Here is a 27,578-nt window from a genome sequence, read left to right on the forward strand (position 1 = left end):
AGTTTGTATGCAATTTCTAGTGTACACACCAAATTTCAGTCTTCTAGGACTTCGGGAAGTACCCTAGAATTACAGACTAGAAGTTTTGACTGTCAATAAATCTGAAACTATAAAAGCTAGACAATTGATACTCAATGCGTTTAATAAATCTGCCAAGGACATCTTATCCTGAAAATATCAGCATTCTAGCGACAGAATTTACAAATTTGCTTCACCCATAAGAGGCGTAGAGGGGGGGCATTTCCAATTTCTTAATTGTCCTGTAGTTTGTTGTCAATTTTTAGTCTACATACCAAATTTCAGTCTTCTAGGACTTCGGGAAGTACCTTAGAGGTTTTGAGTAGAGGTTTTGATGATCATCAGTGAGGGACGAAATCGGCGTATTTTAGGTATCAATAAATCTGTAACCATAAAAGCTAGATATTTGATACTTGGTATATTTGATAAATTTGCTGAGGACACCTTATACTGCAAATTTCAGCTTTCTAGCGTCATCCAGACCGAAGTTATGACGAGTCGAAAATACGGCGAAACACTTCGAGAAAAAGGTACGTAGCGCCCCGGCCGCCGTTTGGCTCGTCTTGGCGGGGGCACTGCCGTGCCCCCTGATAACGAGGTCTAGGTTGGAGAGTGATTGCCTAAAAGCTGCCTTTTTACTCTTGTCTTGTCTTGTTTTGAATATAATTTCAAGGCCTGCTGCATCAATATATTCTTACAAGCTTAATTTGTTGGAATTGACTTAATCTATGGTATTCATGCTGTAACAATACATTTCAGCTAATAGTGAGATAGTATCGGCCAATCAAAAGTCACCGTGATCGTCAAATTGTAGCTGTATAACTCAAAATTTAAAAAACCTCTATAAGAAAACTAGAAAAGAGCTGATAACTTTCAAACGGCTGAACCGATTTTCTTCGATTATAGCTATGAACACTCTCGATCAAGCCACCTTTCAAACAAAAAAACCAAATTAAAATCGGTTCATTCGTTTAGGAGCTACGATGCCACAGACAGATACACAGACACACGGATACACACGTCAAACTTATAACACCCCTCATTTTGGGTCGGGGGTTAAAAACTTCTCCGGTACGTCCCACGCAATGCTCCCAGGTCATATTAATGCGAATTTTTATGAGCTTGTGTCACAGTATTGCAGTCGTCACAACTTGATGGCTTTATGCATCATGGCATGGTACCTATCATGGCGTGTGGATAATGCGTAAATGTAGTAAAGCTTTAAAAGTACTATTTTAATTCCGTTCTAGTTCATATGAGCTCATATCAATATTTACACTAACTCTTGGCACCAGCCGCCCGAACTATTAGGTTAGGCGAGGAACGATTTACGTTTCAACGTTGTATAATATGCAAGCGCATTTTAGTGTAGGTTTATAAGGTAAAAATAGTCTTAAATCACTTAGACGAATTTGAAATGTTCTTAAACCTTTTGAACTTCAATATTATATGAATAGCAATCATGAAGATTACTTAGATGAATTTTAAAGTTAATCTTCTTGAATTTTTGTTTTTCAACCAAATGTGAATTGCGAATCAGCAATTTTGGATCTCCTGAACATTAATACGATACCATAGAGATTGGTGGTGCAATAATAACACTGATTATATAAAGTCCCCTACCAATAAGGATAATGGTTTTAAATAAGGATGAACAACTTGATCCGATTCTTGTAACTGTAAATAGTTCGTCCGTAGTTATTATTTGTGAAATATATATATAGGTATATATGTAATTTTCACAATATGTCTGCAATCAAATTCCTCCACAGTTAATCCTTATTAAATAAAACTTACCATGCGAAAAGTAATTAGGATTCTTAATTTCGTCAGTAAAATATTATATACGATCCTAATTTTTGTCTTTTTTTGTTCACAGTTCAAACCAGCTCACGGAGCTTCCTCGAGAGGTATGCCTCATGCCACTACAAGTTCTCCTAGTGCCAGATAACGTACTCACAAGTCTACCAAAGGAAATAGGCAAGATGACCACATTAGCAGAACTAGATGCATCAAACAATAGGCTTACACAAGTCCCTATGACGCTTGGGGACTGTACTGGGCTGAGGTGTTTGGACCTTAGTAATAATCAATTAGGACTATTGCCATTGCGTAAGTTTTCTTATACCATGATCTAAGCTTTCAATAACAACCGTTGTCTCTATTAGATGGTTTTCTACTTAGCTCAAATTGATTTGAACTTTTTCATTCTACCACTTACTAGGCCTGCTAAAATTAAATTAGTCCCCATTTATTAAATCCTACTATACTCTTGGTAGCTTCACGGATATTAATGTTATTCTTGGTATTTATATTACGTCTAACTTCTTGAAACTCCTGGGTCTTCCCACTTAGGTATATAAAATTATTTGTACGCAACTACCTGAACTATTTCCCTTAATATTATTTCATTTATGTTTCAATTATTTGATGATACTTTAACTTACCTAGCTCAGAAAATTACTTAAAAGAATTTCAACACTCCAGAAATGTGTTTTACAAAAATTAATTTTTTTTATGAGTTTATTTCGTCTTCTACAAAAAGTCTAGACGCGGTTGACTAAGGGTTTTGTATGGGAGAACTGGTTTAACATCTGTTTAAAGTTTCAACCGTGTCTCAAGTTATTGTAGTAGAACAGATTTTCTTTTCTGTCTTCCAGAGATCACATACCTTCGACTGGAACACCTGGACGTGAGCTGTAACTGCATATCCTCTCTCCCCCTCGAGCTTCGCAACATGAGCACTATCATTACATTAAACCTGGATAACAATCCACTCGTCTCCCCACCTACTACAGTAAGTATATTATGTACTCTGAATTATCATAAGGTATAGCTCGCGACAGGTCAACTTAGCAATCGGGGTATGAGGCGGGGGGGAAGCCCCGTACACCCGCACGTCACCCGCGCTATCCCGCACCGGCCTGGTGCGGGATGCTTGGTAATATTCCAATGGTGAAAGAATTATCAAAATCGGCTCAGTAGTTTCAGAGTTTATCGGTTACAAATAAACCAATACAGTCTTCCTCTTCATAATATTTTAAGTATAGAACTAGAAAACTGCGTTTATTGCGTGTTCTAGTGCCCTTATTTTATGAGTGTGATATACTATGAGAATGTTAAAAGCTTATGTTTAGTATACATCGTTTGCAAGCTGACACTTTTAACTTTATCGCATTTTATGGAATTTTGATACAAAACACATGCAGGTACTTTTAGGGTTCCGTATCTCAAAAGGAAAAAGGAACCCTTATAGAATCACTTTGTTGTCCGTCTGTCTATCAGAAAATCTATAGGGTATCCGTTGACCTAGAATCATGAAATTTGGTAGGTCTTATAGCACAAGTAAAGGTAAAAATCCGAAAACCGTGAATTTATGCTCACATTACAAAAAAAAATGATATTTTTTGTGCAATGCAACGGAACCCTTCGTGTGGGAGTCCGACACGCACTTGACCAATTATTTTTGTACATAGCTACTATCCTTATCAGTTAGTGAAAGGCGAGCCCAAATATATACTCATTCAATTAACCCACTAAAACCACTTTTGTTACTTATGGTTTTGGGTGTAACACCCTAAACACCCGTACGCGTCATTCACTTGTATGAATTATTACGCAGTATTTCTAATCGTATTTTTGGCCGTTGTTTTTGTACCTTCGATATAGGTCATGCGGAACATTTGAGTGTACTGGCTCGCGCCTAAAATATTGAAAGAGTAGGTATAGTACGCGACAGGTAGAGATAGCCCCGCACAGCCTCCGCGCCAACCCGGTGCAGGATAGCGCGGGTGACGTTCGGGTTTGCGGGGCGCCCCCACGCCCCTTACCCCGATTGCCACGTCGATCTGTCGCATACTATACCTAGCACATTTATATCGCTGATGCTTAGACTGACAACACAATATCAAAAAAAAAAAAAAAACATTTACTCATCGTCGAAATATAGCAAGAAGGATAAAAGAAAAGATATGTTTGTAATGGAAGTGCAGTTACAGGGCGAAGCAAATCTGTGCTGAAAACCTGTGGCACGATAATACGTGCCACAGCATTTCAGTAATAAGAAAGTTCATAAGAAATGTTTTTCTAAAACTGTAATTATTGCATTTTAATTTTATAAAAACTGCGTAAGTGTGTCTGTCTGTTTGTTATTTTTTAACGGCCCATCCACATAATTAGTTTTAATACTTGGTACAGAGATAACTTACTTTCTGGTTAAAGACATAGGTTACATTTTGTCCCGGAAAATCAAAGATTGCCATGGAATTTTTTAAAATCTAAAAACTACAAAGATGCGGACGTCATTTCGTACCTATCTACCGAATTCTTAGCATATTATCACACTAATATTATAAAGGCGAAAGTTTGTATGTGTGTGTGTGTGTGTGTGTGTGTGTGTGTGTGTGTGTGTGTGTGTATGTTTGTTACTCCTTCACGCAAAAACTACTGGACGGATTTGGCATAAATTTGGAATGGAGATAGATAATATCCTGGATTAGCACATAGGCTACTTTTTATCCCGGAAAATCAAAGAGTTCCCACGGGATTTCAAAAAACCTAAATCCACGCGGGCGAAGTCGCGGGCATCAGCTAGTTCTTATTATTTCTTAGTAATAATCTAATAGCTGTCTATATATCTATATCTAAAATTCGTATCAATCTTCTCCAACAGATATGCATGCGCGGGCGCGTGCACATATTCAAGTACCTGGAAAATATGGCCAACAAGGACTCTCTCCCTGCGCACAGACGAGTCGACGAAACCAGGCGGTCCACCAAGCACAGTTCATACATCAGCTCACCAAACAGCGCCCACATCACGTCAGGAAATGCTACTATTGACTGCTTGAGGCATAAGCCCAGACATGTGGTTGATAGTGGGTACTGTACAGATGGAGTTGATAAGAGGTGGTCAAATGACGGTAAGTTTCTTTTGTTGTACGTAAAAGCACACCAGTGGGCATAAAATGAGTTAACGGAACCAAATGATATAGATATGTACCAAACACCGTTCATACATCAACTCACCAAAACAGCGCCCATATAACTTGGAAATGCGACTATTAAGGCATATGCTAAAGTGGTGAATAGTGGTAGTGGGTACTGCACGAATAAGAGGCGGTTGAAGTTCTGTTTCAGTTTCTGACTATACCTTAGCTCTTACTTCTTAGAGCTATAACTACTATAGGAAGAAGAAACAAAATTCATACATAAGCTCTCCGAACAGCAAAACAGCATAAAAATGCTTGGTCCAAATTTTAGAAGAATTTCACCATAGCCCAGGAAACTTAAATAAATGTTGGTTGTGGACAAAAATTAAGGAAACAGGCCAAGAAAAGTTGGCCTCATGCTTTGGTCTGAACAGGGTAGCACCGCATTCAATATACCTGTCACCTATTGCTCAAAAGCAAAATACGCCTGCCTATCAATTGTCGGCAACGATCATAGTTCTTACATTTTGCGTGCATCGGTAATAGGTCCGATTCTGTTACTCAGGAATTGCCCCAAAGACATTTGCTGTTAAATCTTCTGTAGAGTTCCAAAAGATCTATTTTCTGTTTCACAGCGGGTGGTGAAGCAGGTGGAGGGTCCGGAAGGTCTACGCCAAGTACACCGTCGACCCTGTCTCCTGGCGCCGCTCTCTCGCGCACACAATCCCTCTCCAGTGAAACCCCTTTAGCACCCCTCACGCCTATACTCACTGGGTACGTAAAATATTCTAGTACGACAATAATTTTACTTTTGAACTAGGATATTTTCATGTTTTGAAGTTAGTTATGTATGAGATCAGCAGAATATCTTCAGGAATATTTACACTGGAATTCAAGCTTCTATAGGGGATCATTCAGATGGCATGTGTCATATTCAACCCTTATGTAATGCACTAAGGTTGAATATGACGCATGTCGTCTGAATGGTCTATAAAGAAGCCACTATCTTGATTATGAATTCCAGTGCAAATGTTATAAACACAGTTTAAATTTAACTTTCAATTCGTGATAATTCCAGAAATTGTAGATAACGTTGATGATAACAATCGTACGCCTGCGTAGGCATTACATATTCATTTTAACTATCAAAAAGTGGTGCATTTTGTTTTTACTGTCTATTTTACTTATTCTTGATTGCTGATCTCCTACGCCACTCGGTGTTCACTTACAGGATGTTTTAGAAAACACACGTTTTGAAATCTTAGTAGATTCACTGGAGCAGTTGATGATGATCTATTTCTAATTTAAGTTTTGTAGACGTCTAGTTATCAGACCATGTCATGATCGTAGAGGTTTTGGAATTTGTAAACCAGTATTGCGTAATAGACTTTTGAATAAGTATCTCATTAAACATTGAATAACCTACCTAAGATCAATACATGGTCCTGTAAAACGCAATTTTTATGTAGGAATTCTACACATGAGTAATATTTTAAATATTTATAAAAGCAAAATATCTTTGCACAAGATCTCTAAAATTTCAATTTAGATTTAGACGATGTTTTTGATCTTTAGCATCAAGTGTTACAAAATTATCATCTCCAAGAAGTAATATTATGTAAAAAACAAGATCCTAAACTTAATTTTATAATTTTCGCCAATAACCCAGATATTTTGTAACGCTTGCCAGTTCGATAGATTCTATTACTATTTAAGTCTTTAATAGCTGATATCTTGTAGTATTATCTAATAGATGCTTTTATTTTTCCTAACATTTATTTCTTACGATGGCCGATGCAGAGGTAATACCGACAGTTTGGCTCGCTCATCACCATCATCGTCCCTTCATCACCCGCCCCCCTATTTTATTAACCCCTTGGTGTTGTCCCTTTCAGCCTCCGTATATCACCCGAAGGGACCATTTCGAATGGCGACGATAAGAGTAAATTAGCTCATCAACAAACCTACAGGTACATAATGCCAAGGTTCAGATAGTTGCGCGTTAAAGCGACCTCTACTAAGCAACGTAAATATCTTATTGGACCGGACCACAAAATAATATCATTACATAAAGTATGGGCGGACTTCGTCTGTGTCGGTGTTAGCTGGCGGGCGTGCTCTACCCTTTTGGAGTGTTTTTTGTTGTTAAAACTGACTGGAAAGCGCTCTAAGGGGGTGCCGTGCGTATGTCGGCGAGCGCCGGCACAGACGGGGTCCATACTTGCTACAAATAACTACAAACTTGACATTGGCTAATCTTTGTAAAGCCAGACGAGAGAGAAAAAAAAAGTATGGGCGTTGGTGCGGGCAGGATACGTATATAGGTGCGTGCTTGTGTGCGCACAAGCGAGCGTACGTGCGTCCTTTGGTACGGACAAGCGTGCATGCGTCCCTTTGTGCGCATGGGCGTGTGTAGATGCAAGCCTGTGTGAGGATAAGCGTGCGTACGTGCATGATTGTATGTAGGTTGGCGTGTATTTATTTGTGTTAAGGATGGCGGCCACAGCCAAAATAAATGATGAATGATTGACATTGAATGACATAACAAGCCAAAATGTGATCAGCTAAACTATAGGGGTGTCCAAGGGGGATTTAGATCCCCCTTTCTCTAGAGAAAGGGGGATAGAGGGGGGGGGAAGACTCATTTAGCCCATACAAAACGCACGTGTATAAAGTGAGTTTAAATCTAGATTTAAACTCACTTTAAACACGTGCGGTTTGTATGGGCTGAATGAGTCTGCTTCTTGTTCTTTGTCTTGGGTTTCCTTTCCGCACTCAGACGTAACTATCCGTTGTAAGGGAGACGCTCTTGCGCCACCCCTAAAACTAGACGTTTACCGTTTAGTTTTTGGGTAAACCGCGCCTTAAGTTTTTGTAGTAAGTCAGTAAGTATATGAGAGTACATTTTTGATCTCGGGACAGTGCAATTGAACGCCAAATGTTTAGGGTTCCGTACCTCAAAAGGAAAAAAGGAATCCTTATAGGATTACTTTGTTGTATATCTGTCTGTCCGGCTGTCCGTCTGTCGTGTCTGTCAAGAAAACCTATAGGGTATTTCCCGTTGACCTAGAATCATGAAATTTGGCAGGTAGGTAGGTCTTATAGCACAAAAAGTCCAAAAACGGTGAATTTGTGCTTTAATTTACTAAATCAACTATAGATGGCGCAGTCTGTTATTAACTTGTTTTTTACATTCAAAACTTGAGGAATAATTATATAGCTTATAGTAGGTGCGTACACCTCTATACCTTACTACAGCCCTAAAACAGTGGGAATAAGTTAAATAAAAATAGCGAACTGTGGACGGAAATAATGATCATGGTGTAGATACGGAGCCCATACAATGTAGAAGCGTTATCGGACGCGCGATCATCTGAACCTGGCCTCATACACAAATCACGGGCATAATAATGGCACTTCTTTTATATGACTGTTATTGTAATGGTTTTGTGGATTTTGCATGGTTTTTTAGTTTTAACTGACACTAAACAAGTCCTTGATGTGATCTCATTAAATAATATTATAACTTTAATTCAACTTTTCATTTTTTGTCTAAAAATTTGGGTCTAAAGTTCATATAAACTATCCTACTAAAGAATTCTAACATATTTTATTTCCATTGAAACTTTATTAAAACTATCATCTTTTCTTAAAGCTTTAATTAATACATAATGTTATGTTTATGTTTGTACTTATTATACTTGAGGAAAATAACACTAAATCACAATAAACTAATGCACAAGTAACTCTATTAATTATACTCAAGATGATAACAAACTAAACAATAACCTACTTACAATAATAACAACAATACAGTGACAAATAAGCCACAAAACTAATTAAACAATTCAATATGACTAATTCGAAGTGTTTGGTATTACAGACAATACAAAGAAGCCTTAAGACAACAGCGTCAACAGGATGTCTACAGACCCCGGACGGACCAACCTTCTCCAGAGCTGGATTCCTCACCACACTCCCAAAGCCCGGTCCACTTCAAGTCCCCACATTCACCAATCAACGGCTACAGTAACGTATCACCTTACAACCGTTCCTTATCCAACCCAGTCTCATCCAACACTAATTCCCCGAACATACCAAGTTCACCCATCCTCCATTCCACCCCAAGAAGATTTCAATCCCAAAATGGCAACGTAGAAAAACCAGAGGAAACAAAACGGCCCGTCCAAAAAGTCGTGCCATCGAGAAACGTCAACAAAATGCATTCATCAGTCAACGGAAACGTAGACTATACTAGAGTAAACGGTTCAGATACGTACATGAAACCCACATCACCGACAAAATCACCGACAAACACTCTCGGATACAGTAGTCTAAAGTCAAGTATACCTAGAACAGTGAACGACGCTAAGTTGTTAACTACAACGGTTTCGTACTTAAAAGGTACTGGTGCTACTAAGCCTACGGGGAAGCTCGCGTGGAATAAGGACGGCACGGTGGACAAACTCAGCTTTACTATGAAGAGGGAGTTTGATAAGCAAAAGGAGGAGACGGAATTGTTGCAGCAATTGAGATCGGTAAGATCTGCTCAATTTTTTTTTTCATAAATTTTCTATTCAACATTCTCGTTATTTGATACTAAAGGATGAACTTTGAAATCCCGTAGGAACTCTTTGATTTTCCGGGATAAAAAGTCTATGTCCCTCCCCGGGATGTATCCCAAGTTTGTACCTTTCAGTAAAATCGGTTCAGCCGTTGGACCGTGAAAACGTAGTAGACAGACAGACAGACACACTTTCGCATTTATAATATTAGTATGGATTGATTTTTTTTTCACCAACAACTTACATACAATGTATGTACATACAACTATAAAATATGCAAATTAACTACAGTATAGTTTTCAATTGCAGTCGCATTTACATAAGAGAAAAATATATATACTAACGGGCACTAACTTGTCCGCCATAATTGGAGAATCTGCATTGCTGAGGGACTAAACATTTAAAAATGAGGTGAAGAAGCGAGTAACATCTATAACATATCTTTTAATGTTGCAGATAATAGAGTCTCGGCTAAAGATGTCGTTACCAGAGCAGCTGTCGCCAGTGTTAGCGGACGGAGTAGTGTTGTGCCATCTCGCCAACCACGTTCGGCCGCGCTCGGTTGCCTCCGTTCACGTACCGTCGCCTGCGCAGGTACTATAATATTACTCTCTTATTTTCCTTGTGGGAGTTTTCAATGCGTGACACTTGGTCCGCCTGGATTTAGGTTGCATAATAATCCCGTGGAAAGTCTTTTCCGGGACAAAAGTCTTTTCCGGGATAAACGTCTTTTCCGGGACTAAAGTAGCCAATATCCAAATACAGGTAGTAACTATTTCTGTATCAAATAAATAATTCCCGCGACTTGTTTTTTAGTTAGTTAGGTTTCTAAAAATCCCGTAAGAAGTCAAAGATGACTTGCCGAGATGATAGCCTACATCCGTATATGAGATGCAAGAGCTATTTCTGTACCAAATATCGTCAAAATGGTTTAACGGATAGGCCGTGAAAAGGTAGCAGTTCACTTACACTTTCGCATTACAATGGATTTTGATGGTATTTTTATTCTTTGCAGCCCAAATTAACAATGGCGAGGTGCAGGCGGAATGTGGACAACTTCTTAGAGGCGTGTCGTAAAATTGGCGTTGAAGAGGTGAGTTATCGTGTATTTCTTCCGTTTCTTTCTTTCATTACTCGTTCTTTTTACCGTCACTTTCAAACGTTTTCTTTGAAACGATAATTTGATCATTCGTTAGCGTTTAACCAATTTCTGTTATGTATTTGTCGTTAATTTTCTCGCGCTATTATTTCGTAACCTCGTGTATTTTCTTGTGTGATTTGTATTGACTTTTTCCGCGATTCCTACGAGATATGCACTAGACCGTGTTCTTATAGCACACTATGTCTTAACCAAACCAGCATGCATTTCGAGTGTTGCAGGGCTTGTTAGATATCCTTTTGCGAGCGAAACTGTAATGTGAAACTAAGAGACGGATGGCGTGTGTTCCAGGAAGACATCTGCTCGCCCGACGACATTCTGGGCGAAACCACGGGACAGAGGCTAGCTGCCGTCGCTACCACCATATTCGCGCTACTGGAACATACGCGCCGCTCGCCAAAGGATATCCAACCAGACCCGTACACCCAACACCACGAAATCCTCGAAAACTATCCGCCAAATGACTCCATTGAACCGGATTCCATCGAACTCAACTACAACCAACAGCCCTACCAAGTGAAAACAAGATACACCGAGGACAGGTACATAAGCAATTTCAATTTCGACAACCAAAACTATACCTTCGACGAATCAGAGGAGTACCAGTTAAACTATGAAAATAATAACACTGAACTACAAAGTCTGCAGTACTCTCCCGTTTATAACAACGAGCTAAGGATCCGAGGACCTTATTACCAGAACAATAGGATTCAATTTGTTACGCCGTTTTGCAAAGGAGATGGAGTTTTCAAAAGCGAGAATTTCGAAATCTACGACACTGATGAAGTAGATTTTCCTGTAGATACAATGAATGAGGTAGATTTGGAGTTGAATGAAAATGTAGATTCAGAGAGGTACGATAGAGGAAAGATGAATCTGGATATACAAGCGAATTATAATAATGATTTGCCAATGCGTGTTGAGACTGCAACAGAGAGAGAAAATAGGATTTTCTACACGTGTCTTTGCCTCGGGAGTTTTATTCTGTCGGCCATCTTACTTATTCTGTATCCTCTGTAAATTGGTTATGATTATATGGTACTTCCAAGAATTTAAACTTTAGAATTTTAGTAGAAGTTTTTTTTGTAATATTTTTAATGGATTTCAATTGCATTTTAATCTTGGAAATAATAAAAGGTATTCAAAGTAAGAATTTCGAAACGGTCTAGGTGAAAAACCAAAAGTAATATAGATTTAAAGAATCTGGTGGCACCATGGCATCGATTTTAGAGAAAAAAATAATTAAAAACCGATAAAATCGAATGTGTTTTCGTATTACTGACCGTTTTAAAATTCATCCAGTATACGCGATTTGTATCTAAACAATTGATATAATAAACTAGTTCGTAAATTCATATATGAAGTAGGAATTAGCGGTTATTCGGTAGTTGTTATGAAATTGGAATACACTGTTTTCAATTTAGTGCACACATTGCCTTATAATGTAACAGTCAAACTGTGATTGATATCTAATTGAGGCTGCTGATTTAAAACAAAAGGAAATCGGCACTTTTAAATGAAATAATAATTAATTAGAATCAATGATTAACTTTAGAGTATTATAAACTTACATCCCATCTAACGCACAAAATAAATTTAAATAATCCTTACCAGTTTAAATAAATTAAAGGGACAGTTTTTATGGATTCAAAGTAGAGCGCAGAAAAAATAACTTTGTATAATAACTCTTTAGTTTTATCAGGTTATATTATCTGTCTTGTAATTAGTCGATCGAGAACTTATCAGAAATAGAAATCCAAAGCAAGCACGACAATGATTTGATATACAATAGGATTCTCGTAAGAAAAAGGTCAGTTTTTGATTTATGTCCACCCAATATATTAGTTTCTATTTTTATATATTAATACATTTTATCAATCTTTCGAGTTTTTGAAATAGCAAAAAAGTGCCGCTTTTCTTTTCGATTGTTGAGACTGATAAAAGGAAATTGATAGTATTGAAAGGAGGAATTGTTTTCCCGAATAAAATGTTCAACTATTTTGTTGGTATGTTGATGGAGTAGGTGTATGTATGTAAATGTACTATGAAAATGAGTAAGCTGTTGTAAAGTCATTAGTTACACTAATACAAGTGGATATTTATTTATCAGTACCATCAAAATCTTCGAAAGACAAGGTGTACTAAAATGTAAATAAAAAACTGAAAGATAGCACAAAAAATATGAGTTCTATAAACAATTTAGTTAGTTAGTTTAGAGGTTTCTCCAAACTGAATTGAATAATTCTGTCCTTTTTACAAAACTGTTTGACAAGTCAGTTCAGAAGTAGGTAGTTGAAACTGAAATAGTAGTTCAGTTGATTGGAGACTGAAAATGTCCAGTCTTGATAGAAAAAGATCGCTTGTATTAGTTATACATTGACCAAAAGGACCAAGAGTGCACCAAAATTGGTAAAATGGAATTTGATGTATTTTATACCTTACCCAGCTGTTCAAGTGTCCTTGTTTACTGTACTTACTAATATTATGTGGTACCAGTGAATACTTTGATATCATATGTTAATTCCCATTGTAAAATTCCAAAAGTTTTATCAAAAGTGATTGACTAAATCCTTCTTTTTTCCAGTCATAACATAATATAATTACTTATCTATTTAAATATTTTGATAGGATATGGCGCTATATTCAAAGTACAAGAGAAATTTTAAACTTTCGTGAATTTAACTTCTTCATTCATATCTTTAAATTCATACTTTGTTCTTTTGACTTTTTATCAACATGGTTTTATCGAAATTTAATTATTCTTATAATATTAATTGACCTTTAAAATTAGTATTCGTGATTATTATCTATCAAATAAGTATTAAATTTTTTCGGTTTGCAAAACATGAAATGGGCTATGATAATTTTTGGAGGTAATTGCGTTGCGCCAACAATGACAATCGTCTAGAATTAAATATGATTGTGACAGGGACTAGTAATAAAACATTTTGGAATCGGAATTCCAATTCCACTTCAGTCCAATAATAATAAATAATTAACTATTATTGGACTGAAGTGGCAAAGTCAAAACTCTATTGATTGCATTGCAATGCACAACTATTTGCTTGGTTGTGGATAAAGATTTTGTATGATAGATTTTATTTTTTATTCCACGAGATCTCAGCTTTATTTTGAATGGAATTAGGTTTATATTTGTCCTTGTTTTTGTTAATTGAATTTATTAAATAAGCGATTTCTTGGTATCTTTCTCACTATGCAGTATTCCTACAACTTACTTTTATAGAAGCTCGGATGATTATATCCTAATATGATTTAACAAAAAGTCTTTCCATATAAACGTGCTAGTCTTCCTTGGACACTTTAAATAAAGATTTAATTCATATATTTTTTACTCAAAGGTGCCAAGAAAAATATTCCGTGCTAACAAATTACAAAATGTGAGTTATAGGCATGCTGTTGTTTAAAAAAATATACGTGTAAAGTAGATAGCATCACAATGTTTCAAATATTTTGCACAAGTCGAATAAAATCAGTAGGTTGCTATTAAGAAAGTTTACTTCAAGCTATGTAAGTATTTACATTTGAAAAATTGGCAGCTTTTTTTGCATAAAAAGCTTAACAGTTCCGGTTGGCTTAATTTTTCTCCACTGTAATGAAAATGACAGTTGAAATACATTTGAAATAGCAATTATTTGCTGATGATTAAAACGAATGATGGCTGTCGGTTATTTATGAAAAATCTGGTGCAAAGAAAATTTTAATTAACACTCGCAAACTCGCCCCATACAAACCAATCAAACTTAATGAATATCTGACAAACAACAGATACAGATATCAGCTTCTAAAGCATGTTCTCTGGTTGGAAGATCAAACTTTGTTTGTATGTAACGCGCGCAGAAACAGCTTTCACAAAGTTTAAATATATATACTGCAGCATGCTTGCATAACCATTCTATTTATTTTAATAAAGGCTTGTTAAGACGAATGGTGTGGGAAATTGTACAAACTCACTTTTCATGCAGACTTGCCAAGGTTTAAGTTTATCAACGTGGTGCATTGTGTTGGCAAAATAATGTGGGCCTTGCATGTAAATTCTTGAGGCTGGTCTGTTTTCCCTAAATACTTTTTTGTGGACGTGATAATAATAAAAGTTTGAAAGTACAATATCTGACAAAATATTGGTGCATAGTTTTTATCGACATGTATGATGGGTAGTTCGATCTGTTAGCTGTATATCATACGTTTAATTGTAAGTTTTACTGTCGAATATTTCTTATATGATAAGAATTGTATGCCTTAATCGAAACTTCATATCGTTATTGTATTTACAACGCAAACGCGTCATCTTAGTATTTTGAAGTCCATTTTACACGCCTACAACTTTTTTTTAACGTTTTTAAAACACTTTGTTTTCCCAACATTTTAGTTATTAAATATGGATACAACAAACCTCACTCAATTTAATACGCAAATATAACAAGTGACATAAAGATCCATAATATTTTTCAACAGATAGTTTGTTAACTCGGCTTGCTATGTAACAATCTACTTCATTTCATATCTGTCCTTAAAGGTATTTTTTTGTAGGCGGCAAATGGCGTATAGGAATTAGTGATATTTAGATTTTTAGGTTTATATTTTGAGGCTTTTTCGTGTAACTATTGGATAAAAGATTTATTGAAGACAAGTTTTATATTATAATAATAATAATATTAATCGATAATAATAACATGTATTCCTAACAAAGCCAACTTAGTGTGTTGCCAACTAATTCAATAAATAAAGTTTGCATTTATATTACAAAATAAAAAGAAAACAACTTCTTAATATTTTGTGACTTGGCGCTGGCGGTCGATAAAAATATAAACTATGTTTTTTTTTATTGATAACGTAATTTTAGAAACATTTTTTTTTCTAATTTACGTTAGGGTTTTAGCATGTCTCTGCCAATGCAAATTCAGCTATAATGTTTTCGTAATAAGATTCTATTATAATCGTCTAAAATTTCTAACAACCGCCAATAAATTAACGTAATAATATAAGCATTCCAAAGATGTATTTATAATAAAGACTGTAGAACTTTATATGTTCAATAGAATGTACACATTTCGAATATTTTTTGTTTATATTCATAAGTATTTCTTTAGTTGTTTGTATGGATGTACGTTTTGCGGGTCTTTTTTCTCTGAGATGTGATCTTATTTCTAGTTTTTGCTTGATACTAATGCATTTAATATATTATTGAGTATTACTAGCTTACAACAGTAATTTATTTTGATTTTTTTCTATGGTTGTGTGTGTGTGTTTACTTACAGCAAACTTAAAACTAACAAGTTTTTTGTTCTTGTAAAAAAGTAACAATGTTGTAGATACGTATTTAGAAATGTTTTTGAGTAAAATATTGAGCTCAGATGAGTTCCAGTTTAGTTTACGATACAATAAGACATACAACTACTTAATGTTTGCATAAAATGGTCAAGCCAAATAATCTGCAACTATTTATTATGAGCAGCATTTGGCAACTAATTCTTGTATAACAATAATAATTTGAGTTCTATTACCATATCACACTGCCTATATCTTCGTTCTAATACATTCTTTACCAAACCACGATAAAACGTACAATTTATATTATAGCAGTTTCGTAGTTTAGTTTCTTAATTAGTTTACAGATTATGGAACCATCACGTTTCGCCTTTGTATTTTTCTATATTGTTGTATTTTCGACAGTTTTTGGAGATTTTCGCATTATTTTTGAGCTTTAAATTTGCAAGTACAACCATTTATATACTTAAGTACAAGTTAAGATATAGATAATATATAATTTATTCATAAATATTATAATATATTAGTAATTGGCTTGTGGTGCTTGGGTATTTGTTTAGTTTATGACTGGTTTTAATGATTTCGTCATTTTCTTTGTATTATTGTATTATATGTTGCTCAAAATAGGTTACCTATGGGAACGTATACGAAAGCTAATCCCATGATATTTCGTCTTAAATTTGTACCCTTTGCACACGGCAATATTTTCACGCGTTAAAATCTACGTCATACAATAATTGCAGCCTATTGATATATATTGCTTCAGAAGAAGTTTTCGTTAATGTGCCAAACTCATATTAAAATCACGCCGTTTGCTCGTTCTATGCAAAATGACAAATTTACTTCAACGCTCATTTCGCTAAATTCACGTTAATTTAAAAAGTAAGCCTCTGTTCATACAGCATAAGTTCAAAAATTCTGTTTGCTTTGACATACCTACGTGAAATACGCATAGACTGATTGTAAGATTGTTGTCGTGCCCAAAGACTAATATATTTCTCCTTTTCGAGAAAATTGACCTCATTTTCATTTTTTCCGTCTACCTTCGCACGTGGCGACATTTTCATGCGCACTTACGCGCATTTTACGAACGCATATTGACAGCGCCGCAACTGAATTGATAACGCAAAGCTTATAACAAGACTGTATCTGACTGCCATTGGGTTTTAGTTACGTCTAACGCGCGACAATTGCCCGTGAAAATGTCGCCGTGTGACATTATGGGTGTAGGTACCGTTTGATTGAGATGGTTCTTGGTAGGGTGTGGGTTGCAGGAGGGTGACAGCGATGTTGAATTCCTTGATTTTTGCGTCAACAGTCATCCTTTCGCAACCCAGATCTTATCTCACGAGCTCCGTCTCATGACACGGTGGTAATTGGTGACTGAGTTATTAAAAGACAAATACGGAACCCTAAAAAAGACGCCGTGGAGCGCTCATTGGTCGGTTTATTGGCTTAGTAATAAAATAATTATAATTTCTATGTTTCTTGCCGGTTGGAGATAGGCATTAAAACCAGTCTGCCAATCTATTCCATTTCGAATTATTAAGATGTTTTTTTTTATAAATTAGAGATTATTTTCTGTTACTTGATTGGTTTCATTAGGATAAGTTTGATTTGTAATGTGCTAATTTTTACGATGAGTTTCAAAGAGTTTGCCAAGTTTTTTTCTGATGATTTGGTAGGTATATAAATATGTTTTGATTTTTTGTATGAACGAGTTTGAACTGTTTTTTGGCTAACAGGTTAACGAAATGTACTTTTTTTGTATGTACTTACTACGATGATTTTTTCTCTACTTAAAATTAAATTTCTTATTGGCAATCCGTGTATTTTATTTAACCTTTTCTATTGGTCTTACTTTTCCTTTAAGGTATTCACTCAAACCGCACTCAAAAGGTTATATGAGGAAAGACAAACAAACTATACTACTACCGTAATCAACAGCTCTGTTTAGGTCAGACTCACCATCTTTTACTTTGGATTTAAAATACATACAGTACCTGTAACCTATTATGTATTACTTAACTTGTTACTACGCACTAGACGGGTCATTCAGAACAAAGTTTTTTCGTGCGTCGCAAGTCCACTTGATATCCAGTGTCATACTAATTTTGCAGTTTTATAGAACACTATTTTTATCTGAAATAGCTCTTCTATAGTTTCAATGGTATAATCAAAATAGCATCAAAGTATCTATCGATAAAATAGTAAGTAGCTGTGTGCGTTTTACGCTAGTAAACATAGGTTCTTGTTTTAACGGCGAAGAAAAACATATTTAGGAAACCTGCATGCCTGAGAGCGCTCCATTAAATAATACTCTCAAAGGTGTCTGCTAATCCGCTTGGTCTGTGAACTATGGCCTGAACTCTTCTCATTTTGGGAGGCACAGCAATGGAGATTTTTTTTTTTTTCCTTTAGTCCTCCGATATTGCGGTCGGAGTCTTTGTCTTACTTACGATATTTATGATTGTAGACAAAATGGGTCAAACATAGATTGACCATTTACCGAAGTAACTTATTATATACTGTCGGTCTTTATGGCAAATCTATGCTTTGTTCCGTTTATCGGGGAATCCGCAACAGCGATGGGTTGATATGATGACTGTTCATCCGGTTTAAAGATCCATTTCTTTTATAGAAGCTGATGTGCTGTGCAGCGGACGTTCTAGAAGGGAAAGGCACAGTTCAAGTCGCAATCACAGTAACGGAGCTTCTGCGAAGACACACAGCCCTACGGGATTCCCCGGCGTTGTCTCCCACGCCCGTACCTGTCCAAACCGCCGCTCAAGCCACCTAGCGTCCAAAGCTAGCTTTGGCGCCTCAGTCTACACTATCTCTTTAGAAGGAACCAAAGGAAAGAAGGTGAACAAAGACTTTGTATTCGAGGATTTGACTATAATGTGTCTGGTTAAAGGAAAAAGAAACGAAGTTTTTAGAATAAGCGTAAAGTCCACACTATTTCGCGGGCGCGATTGAGGGTGTCGTGAATTATTATCAGTAAGGAGTATGCGAGTTTTACGTACAAATTGCGTACGCTTGTATACAAAAATTTGTCCGCGCGTCCGCTATTCTACGTGAACAATTGCCTAAGCGAGACGGTTCGTTAAAGTATTTCTTATGCATTATACTTAAGAGTAATTTGAAAGTACCAATACAGATTTGTCAAACTTGGATCAAGCGTACCGTAAGATCTTAAGAAGGCCAGATGATTTAGTAAGTAGGTATCTACTAAGTATGTATCGAAAACCAAGGATTTATCTGATAATTGGTCATACATATTATTATGTCGGTCAGTAAACCTTTTGTAAGAGTGTTTTGAAGGTACCAACTGTTTAAAAGACTATGAAGTCTAGAAGAACAGGTTACTTATTAAAGTACCACAATTTTTTCTATATACGTACGAGTTTCTCTTATATATGGTATCTTGATAACCTCAAAATGAATTCGATTTTTCTTAATAGAAACGATTTATTGTGTGATTTTATATTTCACAACAAGGTTTCAGAAATAAAACTTTTAGATGTTAAAGTTTAAAAAGTTTTTGTATAAAAAATCTGTCAAAACGTCAAAAGTCCTGAAGGTTTTTATTTCTAATACAGCGTACGTAGCATATTCGTAGCGAACTTGTTTTATTCAGGAGAACGTATCAAAGGTATTATCCAGTATGCGTATAGTGAAAAGTCAATATATTGGTACAGTAATTGCTAGTCAATAGGAGTACTTTTAATGTATTTTGTACTAAGTTGCATTTATTGATCAAATGTTTACCGTACCCAATGCCCATCTTATTTTTCTTTAAGCCATTGGGCTTCTATTGCTTCAAAATGCTGATCTTCTTCAAAACCTATCCAATGATTTAGTTTCTTGGCCTAAAATGATTAATTTGTACTGACTTAAATCATTTCTGAAAAGTTCTTTCCCAATAGCCATTAGGCTAGTATGGTATCGAGAGGGTGATTTTCTTCAAAATCTATCCAATGATTTAATTTCGTGAACTAAAATGAATGGCTTGCTCTTGAACCATTTCTTAAAAACTGGTTCTTCGGCAATAGCCATTAATTAGGCTTGTATGGTATTGAAACGGTGATTTTCTTCAAAATCTATCCAATGATTAAGTTGGACCATTGGACCATTTCTGAAAATTTGTTCTTCCCCAATAGCCATTAGGTTTGTACTGTATTGAGACTGTGATCTTTTTAAAAACTAATCCAATTATTTAGCTGCATTAACTAATAAAATGAATGATTTGCACTTGAACGTTTTCTTAAAATTTGTTCTTCCGAATAGCCATTAGGCTTGTATGATATCGAGATATTTCTCACTAAAGAGATAAAATATTTCTCACTCTTGAACTATGTTCAAGATCCAAAAATATATTATAAGAACGTAGTTGTGTTTTTGAATTTTGAATCAATTCAATCCAAGAGCTTAAACTTTAGATATAGGTAACTAGTTCATATAGTTCGTTTGTGTCATCTAGATTCCAAATACCCCTATTTTTCTTAAAATAAAAGAATTTGTACCCTACTTGACGTAGGTATGTTTATAACCTGAAGCAATATTCTGAACTTAAAAGTTTATTTTAATGTTTCTTGCGTGTTAAAAAGTACCAGTAAAGTATGCAATAAGGCCGCCTTTGCACACAATTGTTTTTTCTGTTTCTTCCTCTTGGGTTGTGTTCTTTTTCATGTGTTTGTGTCAATAAAGATTTCATCTATCTGTTTATCTATCTATCTATCTACTATAGTTCTAGCCCACAATTTAAGCCTTTTTTGCACATGTCGATTTTTTTCAATGACGCATGTCAAATGCGCTGCAACTAGATAGATTTGTGAACGTCTGAATAGAAAAAGGTATGTAATGCGTCCCAACAATGGAAAAGAAACACTCGAAAACTACTGATACTACGGTTTTCGCGGAAAATATTTTGCTTGGTTATTCCTACAATGAATACCTGAGTCTCAGACTTCAACAACATCCATTGAAAATATACTTTAAAAAAATATATGAATGAAAATTTATTTGTAGCTCGTCACAAAATTATATACAATGCGACTTTTTGCAGCCCGTTTTTGATGCGTCGCCAAGTGCAAAGGCTCTAAGACTAACGATCCATGAGATAACTGCCATCATAAATAGTTCCTGTTTTATCTACTTGTTGCTAACTTATTGCAATCAGAATGCTATTACTATAATGTGTGATTTCTTACTGCTACTGCTCCTATATTACAAAACTTAAAGATGATAGGTCGATTACGATTGTCGCAATAATTATTGCCATTGTTATTAAATCGGTTATTTTGATTCTTCTACAAACTCTCTTAATTAAATTGACAAATATAAAACAATGTTGCCTGCTGAAAATGATAGCACTACTTTTGGACTTTTATGTACAACTTAGTAGCTACAATCAAACAGGTTCCCAATGGAACCTCAATACAATACAATAATACAATACAATAGTCCTGTCAATACAGGACTTTGAAGATAGGCATTAGATATACTCGTAAAGTATGTAGTTCAAAAAAATAACAGCCAAAAATGGCAGGAACATTGTGAAAAAATAGGATACTTTTACATACCTGTCAATGTAATTTATTTTCAAGTTTTTAAGTTTTGTGGGTTGGAATTTTAAAGATAGATCTCTAACATTCTGACCCACAAAACTTTATTTATGGTTATCAATAAAAATATACTTATCTGTTGCCTTTTACGGGGTCCAGGCGTCACACAATGGGATAAATTGCGATCATCGCAATCCACTTGCAATGAAGTTTCGTAATGGTGACAGTTTTTGTACCTATTGTTAGCGTATTTTTGATCTTTTCGTGTTTTTAGAAATTTAGAGGGCTTAGAGAAAATTTTGATAAAGTTAAAATAAGTAGATGTTGTAAATTAGGTGTGTTTTAATTAGATTCTAATAATTCTTAATATTGGTTCCACGCACGTCCAAAATTAGCTAAGGTTTTTGTGCCTCGAATTTTAATCGCACAATAAATTATTACATAGCTGTAATATTAAATTTTTCCTGTGTGTCACTTTTAGCGATGTAATTATTAGGATGATGATGTTTTTATAAAGCAGTCACAGTACCAAAAACTGAGATAGTTACCACCCTCGAGTAATACTAGCGATAAATTCTCCTTTTCGTAACAAAGCCTTATAGGAAAATGAACACAAGCATACTTAGTCAACTTTAAGGTCCCCTGCACACTAGCGTTTCTCCAGCGTACACTTACGTCGGACCTATGCGTAGCGCAGACGTCGCGACAACGCGATGCACGCACTGCCTTAGACTTGCGGGATGATTCGCTGACTCAGTATCATCACTAAATGGAATCCATCAAACTTATTTGACATTGCGCTCCACTGATTGATATAAAAGTAATATTTCGTAGCAGACCTTCAATGGATTAAAAATAAATGTCAAAATAAGCTTGATGGTAATTCACTGAAACGCAGATCACCAGTTGAACGCTGCGTTCTCGAATCGCAAACGTAAGAATTACCTTCGTAATAGTTTTCTTTTTAACAGCAAAACCAACGATAGAGTTTTGTTGGAATCCACCAATAAAATCTAATCACTCGTCATCTGTGCGACACTAACTCACAAATCAGTGGTTTACGCAGCGTCGCGTAGTCGCCGCGTCATACGTTCGACGGCCGCCTACCCTGGAGAAACGCTAGTGTGAAGGAGATCTTAGGGATAACTAAAGTAATCCAAGTCACCATCAAGTGCTTTACACTAATCACGAATTTACTATTAGTGAATTTTCGGTACATTTACACACGTTAATATAATTAGGCACGTAGTTTAAACCTTCTCTAAAAACTCTTAAGGCGCTAATAAACGGGCAATTTCCATAGTTGCAGCAATATTTACGGCAATTATTATGTAGCCCGTTTATGGACCACATCACGTTGCCTTCTATTCATATGAAACTCGATCAATTAGATGTATGGATCGTGGACCACGTTTTGTGCTATGAATTAAGGAACAAAACTTGATGTACTTCGCACAAAATTGTTATAAAGACAATTATTGTTAACTGACTTCCCTTAAAAAGAGATTCTCAATTCGACGCATATTTATGGAAAGGACCGCAACTTCATCTCTATGGATTTAGGCAAATAAAAATTCCTTGGGAACTCTTTGATTTTATCATCTATAATATTTTGTAGTGATTTACTTATGAGAATCATTTATGTGCACGTGCGTAATACCGAATGAGTATGCATCGGTGATGCTTTTAATACAATTCGTATTAAACTAGGTATTTGATATTTTCAAATTCACACGTATGGAGAAATAAAATGTGGGTAGTATCTCGAAAGAATAATATGCAAAATGCATTCAAGTGAATAGAATGAGACTATCTCTGAAGGATTATGTGATGACTATGACGATAATCTTGATTATAGATCGTTTCAACGAATAGTTCCTATGGCGTTATGTTGGCTCCCCTGTCTGTCTAAGTCATTGGCAAGAGCCAACATAGCGCCATAGGAACTATTCGTTGGAACGATCTATATCTCTGAAGGATAATGCGATACTATGAAGATAATCTTGAATTCTGAATAATAGATATATATGCTACAGATAATAATAGAACACATGTGCCATAGTTGTCCTTTTTGACAGGCAAAGATCATAGACCATACCGTCTATTGGACGCGTACAGTTTGCCTCAGATATACATATTTACCAGTACCAGTCTTACTAGTGTGAAAATGTAATTCTGCATTATTAGGTCATTTATGTGATGCCAACTGTACGCTTCCGTCTTACTTTGTCGTTAGGCTGCGTTTCCACTAAAATGGAAAGGAGTGGAGGCCAATCAGATGATTGTTAAATGTCGTGTTCCAATAGAATTGGTCGATGCGCACAAGCACAAGTCTGCTTTGCACTGCTCGTCTCAGTTTCAGTCGAAACACACCCTTATTATACTTACGTAGGCTCTGTAACTGTTGAAAGGAAAAGAGACCAAAAGTTAATTATAATGTACTTGGATAGGTAGAGCGTACTGAGCTCTAAACATTGACCTAGAGACTGACTTACATATTGGGCTCTCAAAATTTTAAATAATTTCTCATATTTAAAAGTTTCTAAGGGGTGGATTTATGTTAAACCCTGCAAAGGTCGTGCCTGTCTGGGTACAAAAAAATGTTGTTTTTTATTTATTTGCTACCAATTGTAAAAAAAAAACCAAGTGGACACGGAAACACTTAGGTACTTACGAGTACCTCTGAGATTTCTGCTAACAATTCTTGACAGCGGGAAAAGTTGTAAAGGTAGAAAAACAGATGCAAAAAGGATAAAAAATGTAAATTTATATGTTGACAATTGATTATATTTGATATATATTCATATGTTGCAGTTAGAGCGATTACACACTCATCCCAATCGAGTCCATGACAATAATATTATCTTTCCGTCATTCAGTAACAATATCTCGGATGTGCATCGGATTAAAAACGGACGTATGATGATATGCAAATATATCCACTGAATAGCTTAGATTTGGATCAGAGATCGGATTAATGCGTAAGCAATATCTGATGTTCAGCCCGAGTTTTAATATACGTATCATCACGGAATCGGATCGGATGAGTGCGTAATCGCTCGTACCCAGTTGTGGCACGACCCGTCCACGGTGTAGCATGAATCTTCCTTAAATTATGTAGTCATTGATTTAATGTAATATTTGAAGGCTGTGCTTGACCTATAGGTTTTTGTTTTTGAAGATAACTTCATTTACCGACTGTACTTACCTATTTTAACTTTGTTATTATAACAAAGTTAAAATCCCGATATCTAGATCACTATCGATAGATATTTTGCAATCGATGTTTACATAATGGAATTTGTTAAACAATCGATAGTAAAATTAAGCTTCAAGATACTTATCAACTTTTTTCGTACTTAATTGAATGAGTGATCAAATTGATTTGTAATTACCTATATTTAATTAATTATTAAAGTATGTATTTTATAAACTATAATGTTTTGTATTTCTTAACAATTTATAGTTTTCTTCTGTCTTTAGTTGTATGATGTATCACATATATTTTTTTATAATAAATTGTAATGTCCTTATTATTTACCACCGAATACGGAAGATATGTAATAATTAAAATACTCGTAATTTCTATTTGATATTTAAATTAATTAGGATAAATATTCTCGTCATATAATTATAGTCAATTCGTCTAAAATGAATAATTATTATCGTATGTAAAATATTTGAATTGATTTTTTTTTTGTTTTATGATAAAGAGTGCTTTTAGATTTTTTTTAATATTTAATTCAATGATTTATCATCACAAGGATTTTATTTTATATCACAAAAACCATAATGATTTATGAATGTATTAGTGTTACCATAGTAGTCAAGGAATATTTGTAAAGTGTTATTGCACTACACTTTCCAATGTTATAAATATTATAATTTTTCACGCAAGGTAATTATGGTAAGGGAAATTCAAAAAATAGAAGAAAAACAATTACTTTGTACGTAATGTACATTATCGCTGTATTCTCATGTGCTTATTTGTTTGTATACATCTAAATTCGAATGACAGTCTACTAAAATATGTATCGTTCGCGATAAGTCGACATGGCAATCGGGATGGGGACGCATCCGCACAGCTCCGCACTATCCCAGTGCGGGATAGCGCGGGTGTGCGGGGCGTCTCCACGACTCACCTCATACCCCGATTGCCATGTCGCCCTGTCGCGAGCTATAGCTACTGTTATCCCTTTATTCCCTGCAGATAATGAAGTTGGTATTCACCTGTCAGATTTAGATTTTGCACCGAATTGGCACTATTATATTATTGATATCATTGGTGTGTATAAATTAGTTAGGGAAAAACGAACTGAAAGTAGAAACGAGTCTTTGTCCTGTTCAAAGATAATGTGCCAAAGACTATGGTGGAAGGTTTTGTGTTTTTTTTTTGTGTAAAATAGCAAATTCTGTGTACTGCACTGGTCTCCTAGTTGGTAAGAATGATGTAGCAATATCTTATCATACCCACGTGTTTATATGTAGATACAAATAAAAGTATACTTATACATTTTCGAAATGTGTTTTTTATTTTCTAAACTAGGTATAGTACGCGACGGGATGGCAACCGGGGTATGAGGCGGGGGATGTGCGGGAGTGCGGGGCGTCCCCACTCCGATTGCCATATAAATCTGTCGCGTACTAAACCTACTAATCTACCTACCTACCTAAAGTTACTCGTGACCTGCCAATAATGTAGAAAAAACGATACACAGCAGACCGGAGCACCTGTAAAATGCATAGTCCTCGTGGATCTAGGTTTTTCCCATAAGAATTCATTTTCGGAGACAAAAAGTAGCCTATATGTCCCGGGCAGCAAGCTATCTCTTTATCTATCTACCTCGTCAAAATCGGTTAAACAGATGGGCCGTGAAAAGCTAGCAGACAGACAGACACACTTTCGCATTTATTATTATTGTGATATTATGGATTTCGGTTTTTAAAATCCCACCTATGTCACTCTCCAGGTCATTCTATAATATACACATGTAAAAAATCATGTCAATCCAATGCTCCGTTGCAACGTGATTGACGGGCATACCAAGAAGAGGTCCTGGGTCGATCCTGTTTAGATCACAAGGAGAAAACTACATTGCAAATCAAACACGCGGTCTAATTGGTTGTAACTACCTTAGGTAGATACCTACTCTAATCATCTACAAAAATAATATGAGGCAAGTAAATAGGTTTTATAACAAAAGTGCATGTAATCCTGCATCGCCGGCTATGATCGGGGTCCACAGTCTACACTACGGGCGGGGCGCGCCTAATTGCTGGAAGCTGACTAGCAAGTCGGCGCCCCGCCCCGAACATGAGGCAATTACGTGTGGCGCCAGGTGCTTTTGTTCGAGAAAATACGACAGCGGATAGCGTGCGTGTTTAGGACTTTCTGAAAACTTGAAGGTGTAGAGATGGGCTTCGTCAAAGAGAAAAGAAAATATCGGTTTTATTGGTCGGGGCTTGGGAAAATTTTTGGTCCTAAAAAGTGTCCCTATGTATATCTTGGCCTATACACGCACTATATCGATGACATGGTTACACTGACACATATTATACTACTGAGCACGGATTTCTCAGAACGAAAAGGATTCAGAACATAGGTACGCTGGCCAAGTGCCGATTGGTAGATGTACCTACTTACATAATAGTAACGTATAAAATGAAAGGTTCATCTCAAGACTCATCAACGCCCAGCCTAAAATCTATGACCTAGGAAGCTGAAATTTTTCACTGATGTTCTCATAAGTTAGTTAATCAATTTTTCCCCTTCGTCAAGGAATACGGTCGGCTTTTCTATATTTCCACAGGATAGGGAATAAAGACAAGGTCACAGACGGTCGCTAGTTACTTATGAGTTAATGCCTCTTCCGAATCAAAAGGAAACGTCGCGTTACCAAAATGGAACAGCTACGGCCGTGCACAATCGGGGCCAAAAAGGCGTAGCATCAACTCCCATTGTTACTCCGATACCGGCTAGCTTTCTACGATTATTATTTACTTTTCGAAAATCATCGCCCTTGTTTACAAGTAATTAATTAAACACAATGAG

The 27,578-nt window shown here is 35.9% G+C and overlaps 1 protein-coding gene across 3 annotated transcripts in view; it reads left to right on the forward strand.

Moving 5' to 3' along the window:
• Nucleotides 1-26,048, forward strand: part of LOC123868990 (leucine-rich repeat and calponin homology domain-containing protein) — an 84,640-nt gene extending 58,592 nt beyond the window's left edge. Inside the window, exons 3-11 of one of the 3 annotated variants that reach the window (XM_045911719.1) lie at nucleotides 1,898-2,130; nucleotides 2,679-2,815; nucleotides 4,691-4,940; nucleotides 5,585-5,723; nucleotides 6,845-6,919; nucleotides 8,833-9,487; nucleotides 9,971-10,108; nucleotides 10,530-10,607; nucleotides 18,601-26,048. In XM_045911719.1, the coding sequence (XP_045767675.1) occupies nucleotides 1,898-2,130; nucleotides 2,679-2,815; nucleotides 4,691-4,940; nucleotides 5,585-5,723; nucleotides 6,845-6,919; nucleotides 8,833-9,487; nucleotides 9,971-10,108; nucleotides 10,530-10,607; nucleotides 18,601-18,759 (1,864 nt within the window). In that variant the 3' untranslated portion in view covers nucleotides 18,760-26,048. Of the gene's footprint in view, nucleotides 1-1,897; nucleotides 2,131-2,678; nucleotides 2,816-4,690; nucleotides 4,941-5,584; nucleotides 5,724-6,844; nucleotides 6,920-8,832; nucleotides 9,488-9,970; nucleotides 10,109-10,529; nucleotides 10,608-10,964; nucleotides 13,562-18,600 lie in introns of those variants that run through there. The other 2 variants (XM_045911700.1, XM_045911710.1) reach the window with 2 other exon arrangements.
• Nucleotides 26,049-27,578: the final 1,530 nt, after the last annotated feature.

The sequence above is a fragment of the Maniola jurtina genome, chromosome 1 (assembly GCF_905333055.1).
Source record: "Maniola jurtina chromosome 1, ilManJurt1.1, whole genome shotgun sequence".
In the NCBI taxonomy this organism is placed as follows: Eukaryota; Metazoa; Arthropoda; class Insecta; order Lepidoptera; family Nymphalidae; genus Maniola; species Maniola jurtina.